The following is a 15,395-nucleotide window of genomic DNA, read 5'->3' as shown; positions in this document are numbered from 1 at the left end:
CAAAGGATAGAACTGATTATCTTCTAATTGCTCATCATAAAATTGTATAATGGCCATTTAAATTTACATTTACTTTTATGTAATATGTTAAATAGTAGCCCAAGGATAAGTTTAGAAAATGTTCAAAAATACGATCTCCAAGTTTGATTAGTTCGTTAAAACTGTGAGCTTTTAGATTTTTACATAAGACACGTGAAAATTTGCAAAAGAATGATGCCTAGACTCGAAGAATGTTCGGTCGTTGTATCTTTTCTGCAAAGCCAAATGAACAAATCAGTTCTTTAGATAGTGGTTAAAAGGGAGGAGCTACGGAGGATGGAAAAGGCGAGAATTTATGTAGTATAATTTGTGTATATGACTTGAATAACTACCTACATAATATAACGTGGCTGAGGCGGGAGAGCGACAGCGGTAAGCGGACGACGCCCTCCGCAATGGAGTTTTAATTAAAATTACGTACGTTTGCCTCTCGGAACGTGCACACGTTACTCTCTCGCCTTCTCCTCGCTTCTGTTTTATATTTTTATGAGCTTTTCATTAAGGACGCGCGTGTATGCGTGCGCGTGTGTCTGAGCATGCCACTTGTGTCGTACGCAGCGTATTCTCGGGAGGAGCGGAGGATGTCTTTGAAAGAGCAACCGTGGCTTAAATTGGGTCCTTTTTCTTCCCTTCTCCCGTCCGGTTGGCGAATCCTCATTTACGGAATTCGTATATGAAGGAATTTCTATCGCGCGCTTTTATAGGTCGTCGATTGTCGACGACAAATAACGAATCGTCCTTGTAGAGACGCCACAACGAGCGAGCTTGTTGTAACAAGCACCTCTTTTGCGCGGGATGCGTGGGGTGCTGTGATAAATGAGCGAAGGACCGTAAAAAGGAATGAGAAGAGGGAAATTGGGAAATTATTTGCACCTGTGTGACGTGAAGAAATGCAAGTTCCTGACGAGTGCTTGAGGGGAAATTATATGAGGCGAGATCGCACGTTGAATATATCGTTTCACTGCGCGGAGAGAAAGTATGTGTGGTATCCGTATAAGGACGCAAATATTTTTTCTCCCATTCAGAGAAGTTCCTCTCTGTAACGCGATTTATCAGAAACTACATTTGAATGAGCATTATGAAGTCTAAATTTTTAATGTCTTTTTACGCTTAGAGCCTTTTTAATCGAAATAATTCGTTTATTAATTTTTTGTTTACATAAATGACAACGTATAGAGTCGTTCACAAATGCGAAATCGCTAAAGCTTCTCGTCGACATAATTGTTTAACGATCGTGATGGCACAAGACAGTCTTGATTAGCCTCCGGCTAATTCTCTCGTCGAGACAATGATACATCTACAATGAATATTCAACGTGTCTGGTGAATTCACTGGTTTGTGCTGCATATGCATTATCAAGACTTGGTAGACAATAATAATTGACATGTCCGCGAAGACTTGGAAGCTGTTGAAATCGCAGAATGCAAAACGACCAATTGGCGTAATAATGTTTGAAGTATGCTAAATCGATTCAAGATTTTCGTAGAAGTCGTTAGCTATAGAATACGACATTTGCATTTGTGCAAAGATAAAATCTTCTACCGCCGCTATTTTTTAAGTATTTTAATGCCGTGTTCCTTGTGACAAATAAAAGATTGGCCACAACATTCAAATGTTTCTCACAATTATGGAAATTGAGCAACTTGAATTTTATTCATTTTTTTCCGAGCGCAAGTGTGCGACTTAAAATTCGTATTTAAAAACACTGTATGAAATTCGTAAGGTATATAATGAACGGACGATATATCGGAGCATGGGAAAGAAGAGGGATTGCGAGGTAGTAATCGGCGTGCTGATAGGTTTGTTAAAGGGCTCCGTCACGGCTGAACGGCCGCGTACTTTGCGCCGCTTGCGGAACGTCTACGGTCAGACCGCATGCGGGATGGGAACCGGCGGCGATGGCGGGGGTGGAGATCGTCTCGAGGACGGCGAGGTCGCCTTTCGGCTTACCGGTGACCGGGATCGCGACAGGGACGAGAAGTCTCTCAGCATAATGAGCCCGTTCGACGAGCAGGAGGAATGGGCTAAGATCTCGGAGATCATGGCGTCATTCGGAACTGGTCTTGTACGAGAGTCGGTGTTTGTCAGCGAGCTCGAGAAAGAATTCCAAACGAGGCTAGGTAATCTTATCGCCATGCACGCTCTGCTTTTGATTTCGCCAGCAAAGGCATTGATCTTGAACGATTTCTCGAACTCAAGTTCATGTAACATATATTGTTTTCGAGGAATTATTATTTTAAAAAAATTATTTTACTTTATTTTTCACATAACTAATATATACTTCTTTTAACAGCGCGCATATTTTAACGTGTTTTAATATATCTTTAAAGCGATTGATCTGACAGATTAGCGTCACGATGAAGTTATAGAAAAATATTTCTTCATTTCCTGTATCTTAGGTTTAAGTTCGGACAGCAACAGTCCTATCGTTTCCACAACTGTGGGCCAGTGGCTGTCCAGCTTGGGCTTCGCGGATTACGAGTCTCTCTTTGTTAACCACGGCTACGACGATCTCGAGTTCATAGTGAGTATGTAGACAATGCGTCACGCATTGTGCGATTGCGATCGAGAGACATGCGGGAAATCGTTTAATTGCGCGCGATTGCAGAACGGGGTGTTGGACGAGTCGGATTTGTGCGACATGGGGATCAGCAGTGATCAGGAACGGGCTGTGATCATGGACGCGGTCGGTTTGCTGAACAAACGAGTGGAAAAGCGTAGCGGCGGCGGTCACGGCCAATCGGTGGAGGAGTGGCTAAAGAGCATTCACATGGAAAATTATGCGGAGACGTTCAGGAAGCACCTGTACACCGATATGGATCGGGTCAAACGGATCTGGGAGGTCGAGCTGGCGGCAGTCCTCGAGATCCAGAAGCCGGCGCATCGCAAACGCATCCTTGCATCCGTGAGTGGTCCGAATAGTGCACGCGCGCAAACACGAAACGGCACGGGCGCGAACTTGGAAGACTTGAATAAGGACCTCAACACCCTGGTAAGTGGGACAGATTAATTTGCTTCTGATATATAGTATCGTGATTCGCAAAATTAATTCCTTTTTCTGTAAATAAAACGCTCTTGAAAATATTCCATGTTCCTTTAAAACAATCTACGCACCTTTGATACAAATAATCGATAGAGATCAGCACAAATCAAAATTACAAAAAGTTAACTACGCTTATTTATTACAAAATATCGAGAAATATAGCATAAAACGTACATACAACGCAGAAAATAAATTTTTCTATCGATAAATTAAGTAGCAAAATGTTTAGTCGTCTTGCGAATCGATACATTGACAGGATTGGTGAACGAAGATAATGCGTTCAACGGGGGTGTCTGACAAGAGCGTAGACACTTCGCCGGCGAGAGTAGGACGCAGCGGAGTCGAGAGCGGGCGGTGATGTGGCAAGCTCGATCGCGTCATAATGTAAATATCGTGGCTAATTGGAGGCTCGGTATTGTGATGCATGCGTATATACATGTGTATTTTCTCCGAGATGATCGTTCGAGCGCCTCTCAATGCTTTTTGTTCGGGTGCCTTCACCGTGTCAGGCGTCGATAAGCACATCTCGCTGTTCACCCGCCTCTCCCCCACTAGCATTCTCTTAATTAGTTCATTAAATCTCGTAAACGTGTCCGGCAACTGGATTCGTTCGCGTCATCCTCGCATATCCTCGATAATCCCGACAAATTGGTCTCTCTCCTCTGCCTTTTCTGCCGGTCTCTTCCTCTCCCGTGATTTTTCACAGCTATCGAACCCGACGAACCATAGTTTGACTCCGACACTCTCGTTGGTAACGCCCGCGGATTTTCGTGCAGTCCATACGCTCTCCGACATTCGAATTTCACATGTTCTCTCCCTCTCTTTCTCTATCACTCTATCACTCTCGTGCGTTTTCATTTCACCTCTCTTTCGCTCGAGTCTTCTGCAATTTGTCGCAATAGCAATACCCGGAATTATATGCAGAGGCCAGATGGAGCGAACGATTCGGGTTGTGTAATCCGAATTCGAGTGTCGCACCCGCCCGACTCGAATCCAATTTGTTTGCAATAGCTGAAATATCGCGACTATCGATGCCACATGATGCGGCGTATTTTGGCACAGCCGGTAAAAGGTTTCTTTCTGGTGTAATGGTTTACAACACAATGCGTTTACGAAGGTAATTACACGTTGCACAAAGGAAACTCGGGACGAATTTCGGGACTTGGTAATATGGCCGCGTGTAAAAGTTGGATGGCACAATATTTTTTCCCTTTTTTTTTCACATTGCACATAGCCTAGCGTTTCGTTAAAGCCAGTCGGTCCAGCAGATTCTTGTCATGATAAAGCTTTAAAAAAATATCTGCCAGAGAAATTGCAACCTCGGGGCAGACATGGCAGTCTCTATTCGGAATTGCACGGAAATTGGTATTTATCTATAAGAGCAGGGAATGTAAAAAAACTCTGCTTTGGTATGCAATTTTTTGCAATGATTGCACGAGAGAGACGGTAAATTCAAACAATTTGAATATTTTTCTGCAATAATAAAAAATTTGTCGAAACACACATATCTGCACTTGTTATAAATAACACAGACGAAAATTTATTATTATCTGTTTTATATATAGTTATTGCGTCGCAGTTCACATTTAAAGCACAAAAGATTACGTATTTCGCGAACAAACGGTCTAAACTACGCGTCAACCCCCCGAACAAATTCAGGATCGTCGGCCGGATGATCCGTTCGGATGATGCGAGGATCGGCTCTCTCAAATCCGGTTGCGCGATGTTATTTCCGTAGAAGACGAACATACAGCAGCTGAAGGAGGAGATACGGGAGAAATTGCCGGAAGCAACGGCGGAGGGTAACGGAGGCACGTCGATAACCAGTGGCACGAATTCGACGGCCACGGGCACATTGAGGCACCGCAAAAACAGGCCGGCGCCTCAACCACCCCAGCGACCCAGTTCGCATAATGGGGCGATTTCGGCGCCGGAACAGCTCGAGATCAGGGCTCCGTCCGAGCTGCTCTTCGGGGTGCCTTCCACTCTCAAGACACAATGGAGGCATCAGGCGAAGGCTCTGGTCACCGGCTGCGTCACGTACGTCGCTAACGTAAGTTTTGCCTCCCGCTTTTATACGTTGCCTTTCCGTCATCGGTATATTGATGAAAAAAAAAAGAAGAAATATACATTTCGCTATTTATTTTCTAAACGTAACGAGTAGCATTCACTTCCGATATATGCCAGATCGATCAATCGTTAAAACTATTTGAATGGCAAATTTTCTTCAGCAACTATTACGAGAAACTTTTGTATATATCGTATCTTTTGTCTTTTGCTATGCTATAAAAAATGTTTTATTTAAAAGATTATATTAAACTATACCATCAGCATTTTTTTAAACAAGTAAGATATTATGAGTTTCTATAATTTTATGTCTTTATAAGGTTCTCTTGAACTTGCCTGTTGTCTTACTCTGTTAATTATGTATGACGAGTGAATTATGACACTTGTTAAATAGCTTCAAGGCCGACCGTGATTATAGTTAATTCGTAGGATGCGGTAATAGAGGCTTCGTGCAGAAAATTGTCCTGTCTATTAATTCGTCGGAATATTCCAATCCAAGAGAGAATCCATTTACATGCAGAATTGTATTCAGAATATTTAAATAGTAATTTCAGAACTTTTTTGTAAACCCCGTGATCCCTAAAAACGCCTAAGTCATTTGTTGTCTTTCTTGGGGAAAAAAGCTCTTTCTGTTTATAAATAATACAGTATCTGGGCTCCACTGTCGTCAAGGAATTACGCGGCACCGAGTCGACGAAAAAGTCAATACAGAAGCTGAAGAAGACCTTTCGAGAACCTAGAATCACCCCTGACATTATGCTGGCGATTTCTTATCGTGGCGTTCGTTTTCTCAACACGTTAACTAATGTAAGGTTCTTTTTTGTCATAGTAAGCACTTAGTACGTGTAAAACAAAAATATAGAAGGGCATGTTTTTTTTACAACTGATGCTATAGGAACCGATATGCGAGCACGAGATACGTAACATTCACTGCGCCTGCCAAGATGCTGACGATCTTACTCACTTCGCGTATATCACGAAGGACCACGCCAGTCGCACGCACTTTTGTCACGTATTTTGCGTGCCAACGATGGTAAATATCTATTTTATCAAGAACTAAGGGAAAAACCGCTTAAACTTTTTGCATATCTTGTTCGCATACAATTGTCTACGATTTTACTTGACGCTCGGACGTACGAAGCTCCGTCATTCCGTTACAGGATCAAGCGACAGAAGTCATTCTGACTCTGGGTCAGGCTTTCGAGGTAGCTTATCAAATGGCATTGAAAGACAAGCTCGGCGGCCACGCTATTCGGTCCCAATCTGCCAATCAACTAGCAACGCTCGCTGGATCGTCAAAGTCAACGACGCCCGCCAAAATGTCCGTGTCTCCCGACTCCACGTCCGATCCCGCCGGTCGTGACACGGATCACACCATGATTCTCAATTCCACGTCGTGCGCGAATCCCAAGATGAAATCGAGATCGAAGTCCATACCCAATCCAAATCTCCATACCGTTAATCCAAATCCGACTCAGGACAGTAACTCCAACTCCAGTTCCAGCTCGACGACGACCACCGCCGCGAACTGCAATCCCAGCTCGAATTCCGCCTCGACCCCCAGCGCGAACTCGATCACCAGCTCTAACTTGAACAGCACCGCTAATCAGACCACTAAGCCTTTGGTCACCCACGGCCGTTCTCATTCCGTCAACGACATCAAGGTAAACGGTAATCAATTGAAGTTAGCACCGGCGCCGGTGGACGACATCGGTATCGGAGTGAAGGACATGAAGCCCGGTTCCAGAGCTCCGATCGCGCTCTCCGAGGAGCTATAAGCTGTATATTGAGTCAAAATGCATGATACATCGCGATACATGATTGTGTGGCGTTCGATATTGATTGAAACGCGTCGCCTTCACATCGACGCACGAATGACAGAGATCTTCTAGCGTCATAGACATTGACTGTTATGACGATTTTCCAATCTTTCAATTTAGAAACATATTTAATGGCATTTACAATGAACGTGGGATGGCAATATTTCGTTATTACTCGCAAAGTTTGCATAAAGAATTAAGCGAAGCATCATGTATATACGCGTCTCTCGCGATTTTGAGATTAATATCGATTGCAAAAAATGCAAACGATATTCTCTCGATTGATTGAAGGTATTAATCGGAATTATGCGATTACCATAACTAACTAAGTATAGTTCCTTGAAGAAACGAATGTCTTTTATTATGACTTTTTATGCGACTGGATTTGGTCATTACGCCAATATGGCGTATGTGTTTTCGATGGGGCGGCACTCGTGTATGTACATTCACCGCCGGGAAGGCAGAAGCTTTTATGGAATTTCGGTATTATGGGATGACGAATGGTATATATGTATGGCCTCGAGAACGACGAAGGTAAGTAACATCGCCGTTCCTCGCTACGTTCCGCACCTTCAGATTGACATTCGACTGATTTTACAATAATGACGCTGTGATCTTGATCTTGAATGCCATGCGAGGACGCGCATTGGCCGAGGTGATTCATCGAGACAAGTAAGCGATCGTTCACTGCGCGCACTTCCGGCGGACACAATGAATCGCGTTAGATCTTTCTTCCTTAGGACGCGTCGCTAAAGTAAGCAGTATTATTACGTCATTAACGATGTAACGGGAGCGAGCGTGGATACGCTCACCGCGATATTATTTTAGCGAAGCGTAAAAATCGCTACAATAATGTTGGATGTGCAATTTTCAATGTGCAGCTTTAATCTGTCGCGGATAGGCTCGGCGGTTTCGATTTTTCGCCCGATACACGGGTGTCGGGCGTTTATTTGTCTCTTGAAAGCATGCTATTTTTGTGGCACAGAACACGTAACGTTGACATTCGCCATCGGATCACGGAAAAGGAAGGGACGCGAAAGAAAAGGTGCGACGGCGCTAATAAGCGCACCAATGCTCAATATCGATCCCTCGTAAACGTATAACGGCGACCAACGAATCCGTTCCGTGTTTCCCCCCTCCCGCTGCGCCCGTGCTCTCTTCGTGATTTTTCATTCCCCACCCGTTCCCAAGTTCCGATTTCGAGTTGCCACTGTTTCCTCGACATTTTATTCTCCAAGACTGAGAGTCCTTATCTCGTTTTATATTTCGCGATTTTAGTGTAATGTATAATATAGAAAGAAAAAAAAACTAGACCGAAAGAGAGAAGAATTTTAATATATTTACCCGAACGCAGCATCGAATATCTATCGAATTTTATTTGATACTCGAATGCTACCCGTCGAAAAGCAGGAAATAAGAAAAAAAAACGTGTCGCGATTGATCGCAACTCAGAGTATCCACCATGCATCATCTCTATTTAAGAAAAAGCATTGTTAAATGTCTTTTTCTTTTCCGTCTATGATGTAACTAGAAATCTATGATATATAGAAGAGAGAATCGAAGTTGATCAGTTCACATAAGTCCGACACATCATGGCATTATATATTGATAACAGCGTGCGCGCGTGGATAACGCGTGGATATTGTTCCATTTTTACTACGAGCGGGCCTAAAGGACCTGAGGTAGCTATCTTGCAAGACTACCTGTTAGGTAGTTTAACGATATATATATATATATATCTATCTCGTACAATCGACGACTTATAAAGAAGCTACAGCGAAACGAAACTTTATGTAGACTTAGACACGTCCTCTCTTCGTATATGTTCTCTCATCTAAACCAAAGAAGCATAAAATATAAATATGCATATACATAATATACATACACACAGACACACTCTTATATATGTGCGAGAAATGTGTTATGCGAAAAGACAGAAAATTAAACAGAATTTATCGAGCCGTCGCGAGGGAAGTAAAAACTGATAAACTGCCAAAACGATACACCATCATCACCACCTCGATAGTACGCACACTTTGTATTTATCGCATTTACAACGTAGTCCATTATGCATTAATTGATTATAAGATATCTACGGAACAGCCATGGACATCGACGGCGGAATTTTCCTTCACCGCGATTAATGTAACTAAGTATTCTACGCATTTGATGTATTCATGTTTAGCAGCTATGTTTAGTGAGTAGTATCGGTAGGTACCATTTAAAATATATCGCGTAGAAAACGAGGAGGTGAAGCAGGTACGTAACACGTAGAAGATAATTTCGTCACTGATGTGACCGTACGAGATGGTGTTTTTTTTTTTCACAGCAGCGAGCAAATTCCATCGATTTGTTCGCCTGCGAATTCGTGCAACGGAAACGCGCAAGCTATTGAAAATAGTGCCAATGCGTGAGCCCATCGTGTATACACTCCTCGATTTGATCTCGCTGTTTGTCTTTCGGGAAAATACATGGCAGGAAGCAGAGAACAATAACTTCCCTTTTCCATTTTTGGATATAATACTTATACACTTATATGACTGACAAACGCACATTTCTCGGTAATTATGAGAGGTAAACCACCGGCCAATATATTAATAAAAAGAAATATTAATAAAAATAAAAAAATGTATTAGTATATATAGACTGCTGTTTAATACTTAAAAAAATTACAAAATTAATATATAGTGTAAGTATATATATTTGGACGGTGATTTACTCCTCGTATCGTCCTTTCTTTTATATACGCGTAATTATATCTGTCTGGAAGACAAGCTCGCCGAGACAATGGGATCAATCCGATCGATATTGATCACTTTTGGTACCACGATGGGTTTTAAAAGATGTAAAACGCAAAATAGCACACAATGATTCACGGACCAAGCAAGAACAAGCGAAAACATTTTGCTCGTCATGCACGGATTACCGTTGGGATATTAAAGGCAGTGCCTCGCCACTGCGCTTTATCACAAAGGTATGGAGTTTAAACCTTGGTGCCCGTTGGTACCGCGATAACAGTATAAGATTTATGCTGTTGATATTATATACGATTTTTAGAATGTGTACATATATACATTGTATATATAGAAATTACACGGACCACCGCGAATCAGTTTCTTCCATTGATATACCAAAGAGATTGTGGAGTGATCCCTTTATCATTGTGATTTGTATATTTGACGATTACCGTAGCATATCGATTGTTCTTTAATATAATTCGTTATTAGGAATACAATTTCTTATGATTTATATAAAGTTATGTTTTCATAAATGCATAATTGTATAATGTTGTATAATTTTAACGGAATTAACGCTAGAATTATTATTGACAGTACCGCTATTTTTGTCAAGTTTATTAATTTTGTATGGACGTGGTGTCGTGTGTAAATTACATAATCGAATGTATTTATCGCATGCACGTCAATCCTATAAACGTTGAGAGTTTCGTTTGCTTTACTCCAATCAAATTTGCATAGCAAATGCGTTTTGACACCGTCGTCGGTTAATTCCACAAAGGTCCTCGTAACAGTGCAATTCGCTAATATGTATTTATATTCTCTTGTGAACAGAGCTTTAGATAAATAAATATAGTATCGCAAGAACGGCATTCTCTAAAATTATATCATGACATCATAATTTATGAACTTATTATTTCTGTATATTTTTTGTTATTATTCATTGAAGGCTGGCAATAAAAAACATGATTTTTTTTGTTACAACGTTGTTATTTTATGTGTAATAAGGCCGACCATTCAAAAATGCGGATTATACAATACAGATTGTGACAATGGCGGTTTAATTACATGCGTAAATGCGAATCGCTGTAAACTGATTCCGGTGGTAGCGTATCCCAGCCGTATCCGCAGTTCTTTGTATGGTAAATAGAAAAGAAATCTGTGTACAGTTGTCGATATTACCTTCGTTCCGGCCGCGAGCGCGAATTCGTGCGCTTTTAAGGCCATATAGTTGGATGCATTTCGCGGATCGTTACACGTGAAATGCAACTGTTCCTGATTTTCGCGCAAGCAAGGATATTAAAGCCGGGAGTTAATATTTCGGAGCACAAAACTTCTGTACTTTTTAATATACGAACTCTCTATACGAGTTGATCTCTAGTCCCGGAAAAGTTATTAATTCCGAAAAATGATATATTCCCCGGTATTAATCCGCGTACCTGCGCCAGTAAAGGGCTCGTGAAGCGAGATGAATGTGTGTGGAGTAATGCGCACGTACAAAGATGCAGCGAAAAAAGAGCGGCATTCCTCGAAACAGATACATGCGTTTTTACGTGCGAACGCTAACTTTTTCTTTTAGCCGTTCTCCGCTCGTGTAATGCGGCCGGCTGAAAATCGCAATTTGCATCCGCATAGTTGACGGCGCGTTATCGCCGGGTGAGTGCGCGGTTAATTATTAACTAGCTTTTAGGTAATCGCAAACATATGTATACTCTCGTCTCTGGCGCTCCGTATCGGGCGCGTCGAATAATTTCGTTCGATATATAAGGTTTGAGACCGGTTATATATAATTTCGTTGAGTTCGTATTTTCACGTAATCCCTGATGACGCCGTCAACACTTTAAAAAGCCACGTCTCATCGGTTTCGTTACACTCCACATCCGATCCCAGCGATATATTGATCTTCTACACTTTTCAAATGTATATAAAACATAGATGGAAAGGCGAAGGATTTAGCGCTTTTAAGAATCGTATTCGTATTCTTCATTAATGTAACGTACCGCTGTTCGTTAGCTGGTTAGGTATCTCGCAACTATTTTCGTCGATTCTACTTCAGATCGTGATTACGTATTTCAAATCCATCCACAAACTCGGAGACTCGAAAAGATATGCGCGCAGAGATTCGCCTCGAACGCGACTATCCATTTTTGCAACAAGGCTGGTAGCAGGTGCCAAGTTAAAAATATTTTTCACTGCCGAAAAAAAATAATTATATTTGCTAATTAACGTTAATTACTCTTAATAATTGTTACGTTTCAGCTCTTCGTGCAATAATAATTTAGTCAGCCATAACGATCGTACTAATTTTATATTGGTATCTACGAAAAAGAAATGTATCTGTCGCTTGCGCTAAGACAAAAACATGATCTACCTATCTATATCACTTAAATCGTTGCGCATATACATTGAAATGACTTTTTATTAGCGCCATTCTCTATTATAGTGCTAAGCTATACTGTGTAAATTTCCGATCTTCGATAGAAATTCTCATTGAAGAGATCAAGTGTGTTGTACGGCTTGTATCTTCTAAATACATTCAAGATTGCATTAAAGGAATGCCGAGATGATATAAAATTGAATCCTTTTCGAAAGTAGACAAATATTTGTGCCAGAAGAACGAAGTGTGGAAAATAAATCTTCACATATACTCATATGTAGAAGTGTATATAGCAAGAATAAATGTAAAATAAGCGAACCAGAAGCGATTTAAAAGTTAAAATGTCACGGCGCGAAATGCCGTGATCGCTGGAACGGAAGAGTAGACGAATCTGGTATCGAACGGTCACGCTTTTCCGAATGTAGCGCGAATGATATTAAAAAAAATTGGATACGACTCTGCTTTTTCTGTAACATACACAGCGATACTCTCATAAATATTAGTTCAAGTTAACTGAAATTCGAACGATTTCTCTCTCTGTTTGGGCACAGAATCAAAAAGAGACGAAAAACCATGTTAAATCTCACTTCTTTTAGCTCAATTATCTCAAATCATTTTTATGGGAACAATCCGTATCGTAGTGCGCATTGCGCAATCTGTCAACACGTGTGTATACGGAGTGTTCAAACCTCACCGAGTAGTTGTAACACTTGCGCGAAAGGGCTGATAGATAGTCGATAGTTATACGGAGATATATATCTGTTAGAGAAGTAGAGGCAGCAAAGATCACTATCCTATCCGTCACGCCGCGCGCCATTGAAGGAAATATTATACCTAAGTTTTCCCACGAGTCATCCGTTTATCGTTACGCAATGGCATTCGACAGCATTTGTGGTTATGGCGCAATCATCATTTGCTCGAGATTTTGGCAATAACGCGAGCGTGCGAGTTTACGCTAAATACTTTTACAAAAAAAAAAAGACGATGTAATTGCATTTATGTCGCGTATCGCTGAAGCGGTCGATTCTTAGCGTAGAGGCGATAGATTTTTCTCGCCTTTTAATGGGCATAATTCGCTACCATTTGGAAACAGGACGAAAAATTCTATACTATTTGTATATACCACGGGGAACATCATTATCGTGATTTCACGATATACGCTGCAATTGGTAGAGGAAAGTAGGGATGTGTGATAAAGTGGGATCAGCTTACGCGTGTGAAATATTAAAATAATTTCCATTTTACATATAAGCATACGATTTTTTGATATAAGTATACGATATCTATTTAATTATATATGTATAATTTGTATTTTTAACACGGAAAAACGCGCAGATAAAATTTTAAACATCTAATATCAGAGATCAAATATATACATAATATAACGACCACATCACATTCCTACTTTCCCCTTCGTAGGTGTCAAAGCGCTAAACAATGATCGATCTCGGAATATTTCCGACTATATGATGTGGCAGGGAATAGTGGCTTGATCGTTGTGTATTCTGAAGATTCGCGGTTGAACAATAAAGAGGAGTATTGTATTCGCTAATCGTAGGACCGTGCGATATGCGAAAACCGACACGACATCGTGCGGTGCTCCTCGACGTCGGACCCGGCGAAGTCGCAGACTCTCAGACACCGGCGGACAAGAGTGAATAGGGTATTCGTCGGGAAAACTTCGCGCTATGAATATTTATGTACGCTTTACGATCTCGCGCGCGCACACTCGAGAAGTCCGGCGACGAGTCGAGGACAGGATTTGTGCGGTCGAGTGTAAGTACGTACTCAAATATATAGAGAAAGAGAGAGCGAGAATGAGAGCGAGAGAGAGAGAGAGAGAACGAGAAAGAGAGATAGGGAGAGAGAAAAAGACACACGAACGGTCGGTGTCTTTTGAAATCAAAAAAAGAACAAATCCGTATGGAACTGTTGCCGAGAATGCCATATAATAAATGCGCTATTTTATACCGAGCAGCCTGATTAGACGCAAACTGCCCCTCCCCCCTACGTTCTTGTATACATTATATTTATTATTGTTCATGTTTACTAGAATGATATATATATATGAGAAAGAGATTATTCCCTGGATATCTATAACGCCTTGAAGAAAATAAAACAGATACTTTGCGGAACATCGTTGCGTGTTTTCATTTGAGCCTTAGACCAGCTTCTCTCCCGATCTTCTCCTAACTGACCTACTTCAAATCTGATTGAGTTGATTCATTTAAACGTTGATCTATTCGATTACCCCGCATTGTCTCTCGCTAAATTTACTTGTTGTGTATTAAGGAAATTCATTTACGATTCTTGCTGATGAGAACAGCTAGGACGACGTTTATTCTTTAGAGAATAATAGTCGCGCTACGGGCGAGACCCTAACTTCTTCCGAGTGAAATTGGCATTGTTAGTCGCGGAATCGATAATGCAGCTTGTACTTTGTATAATTTCTTCCTTCCTTTTCCGACCGACGGAACCGGTCCGCAAGGTAAGCAGGCAGTTCGGTAAAGATGCTAATTAACCAAGTTTCACAGTCTTAACAAAGTTTTTCGATTAGCCAGTAAATTGTTATACGATGCGGGCCTCTTTTGCCATGGCAGCGCGGCGGGCAGGCTTGCCTATTATCTTCCCAAACAAACCTAAAATCGTACCGGTGAAACGCAGCAAAATAATAGGAAGCCCGGAAGTTCCGTCGTTAAAATTTGTCGAGAAAGTGCTGAGAATCAATTGGCAAGCCGGCTACGTCTTCAGAAAGTTAGTCCGCACACCCAAGTCTTGACACCTGAGACAGCGGAACTTTCCCGTGGCTTTCATCGGGAACGCAATTACAAACTGCAGTAGTAAAAACAAAACTCTTGGAATTTTCTTGGGCTATACAACAATTGCGCCAAGCTGAACTTCAGAAATATTATTTTAAAATATTACCATTGAACCAGCAAAGTACGTATAATAATGCAAATTTATCTTAGAAAATTATGGGAATATTCGATACGGGAATGAAAGAAAACGAGAAAATATCAAACAATAATTCTGAAAAGAAAAAAAAGAGAAAATCTTCGGAGCATTCCCTCGAGAATATTTCCATGTCATTATCGCGTAATATAAAGAAAATGGAGTTCGTATAGTCAAAATAAGGGTGCATGGCGATATAATTTGCGGAATTTCGATATGACAAATCGTTTTCGTAACGAATCCAGTGATATTACAGCGCGCGTTCCACATCCTTGACTTTCGTCCCGCTTATCACCGCGATCTGGCACGTCTCTCTCTCTCCGGCTGTCGGAACCACCCCCGCGCTCACGAGCAAGCACCCC

The 15,395-nt window shown here is 41.3% G+C and overlaps 1 protein-coding gene across 2 annotated transcripts in view; it reads left to right on the top strand.

Annotated features, from left to right (window-relative positions):
- LOC143904589 (ankyrin repeat and SAM domain-containing protein 1A) overlaps window positions 1–10,531 on the top strand; it is a 43,847-nt gene extending 33,316 nt beyond the window's left edge. For both annotated transcript variants that reach the window (XM_077419390.1, XM_077419389.1), the window contains 7 exons: window positions 1,839–2,159; window positions 2,439–2,563; window positions 2,648–3,031; window positions 4,821–5,135; window positions 5,798–5,956; window positions 6,045–6,182; window positions 6,310–10,531. In XM_077419390.1, coding sequence (XP_077275516.1) covers window positions 1,839–2,159; window positions 2,439–2,563; window positions 2,648–3,031; window positions 4,821–5,135; window positions 5,798–5,956; window positions 6,045–6,182; window positions 6,310–6,927 — 2,060 coding nt within the window. In that variant the 3' untranslated portion in view covers window positions 6,928–10,531. The remainder of the gene's footprint in view (window positions 1–1,838; window positions 2,160–2,438; window positions 2,564–2,647; window positions 3,032–4,820; window positions 5,136–5,797; window positions 5,957–6,044; window positions 6,183–6,309) is intronic.
- Window positions 10,532–15,395: the final 4,864 nt, after the last annotated feature.

The sequence above is a fragment of the Temnothorax americanus genome, unplaced genomic scaffold (genome assembly GCF_048541705.1).
Source record: "Temnothorax americanus isolate GAGA-0224 unplaced genomic scaffold, ASM4854170v1 Scaffold54, whole genome shotgun sequence".
Lineage (NCBI taxonomy): Eukaryota > Metazoa > Arthropoda > Insecta > Hymenoptera > Formicidae > Temnothorax > Temnothorax americanus.
Note: the sequence above shows the minus strand (reverse complement) of the source record. Positions and strands in the feature narration are given on the sequence as shown.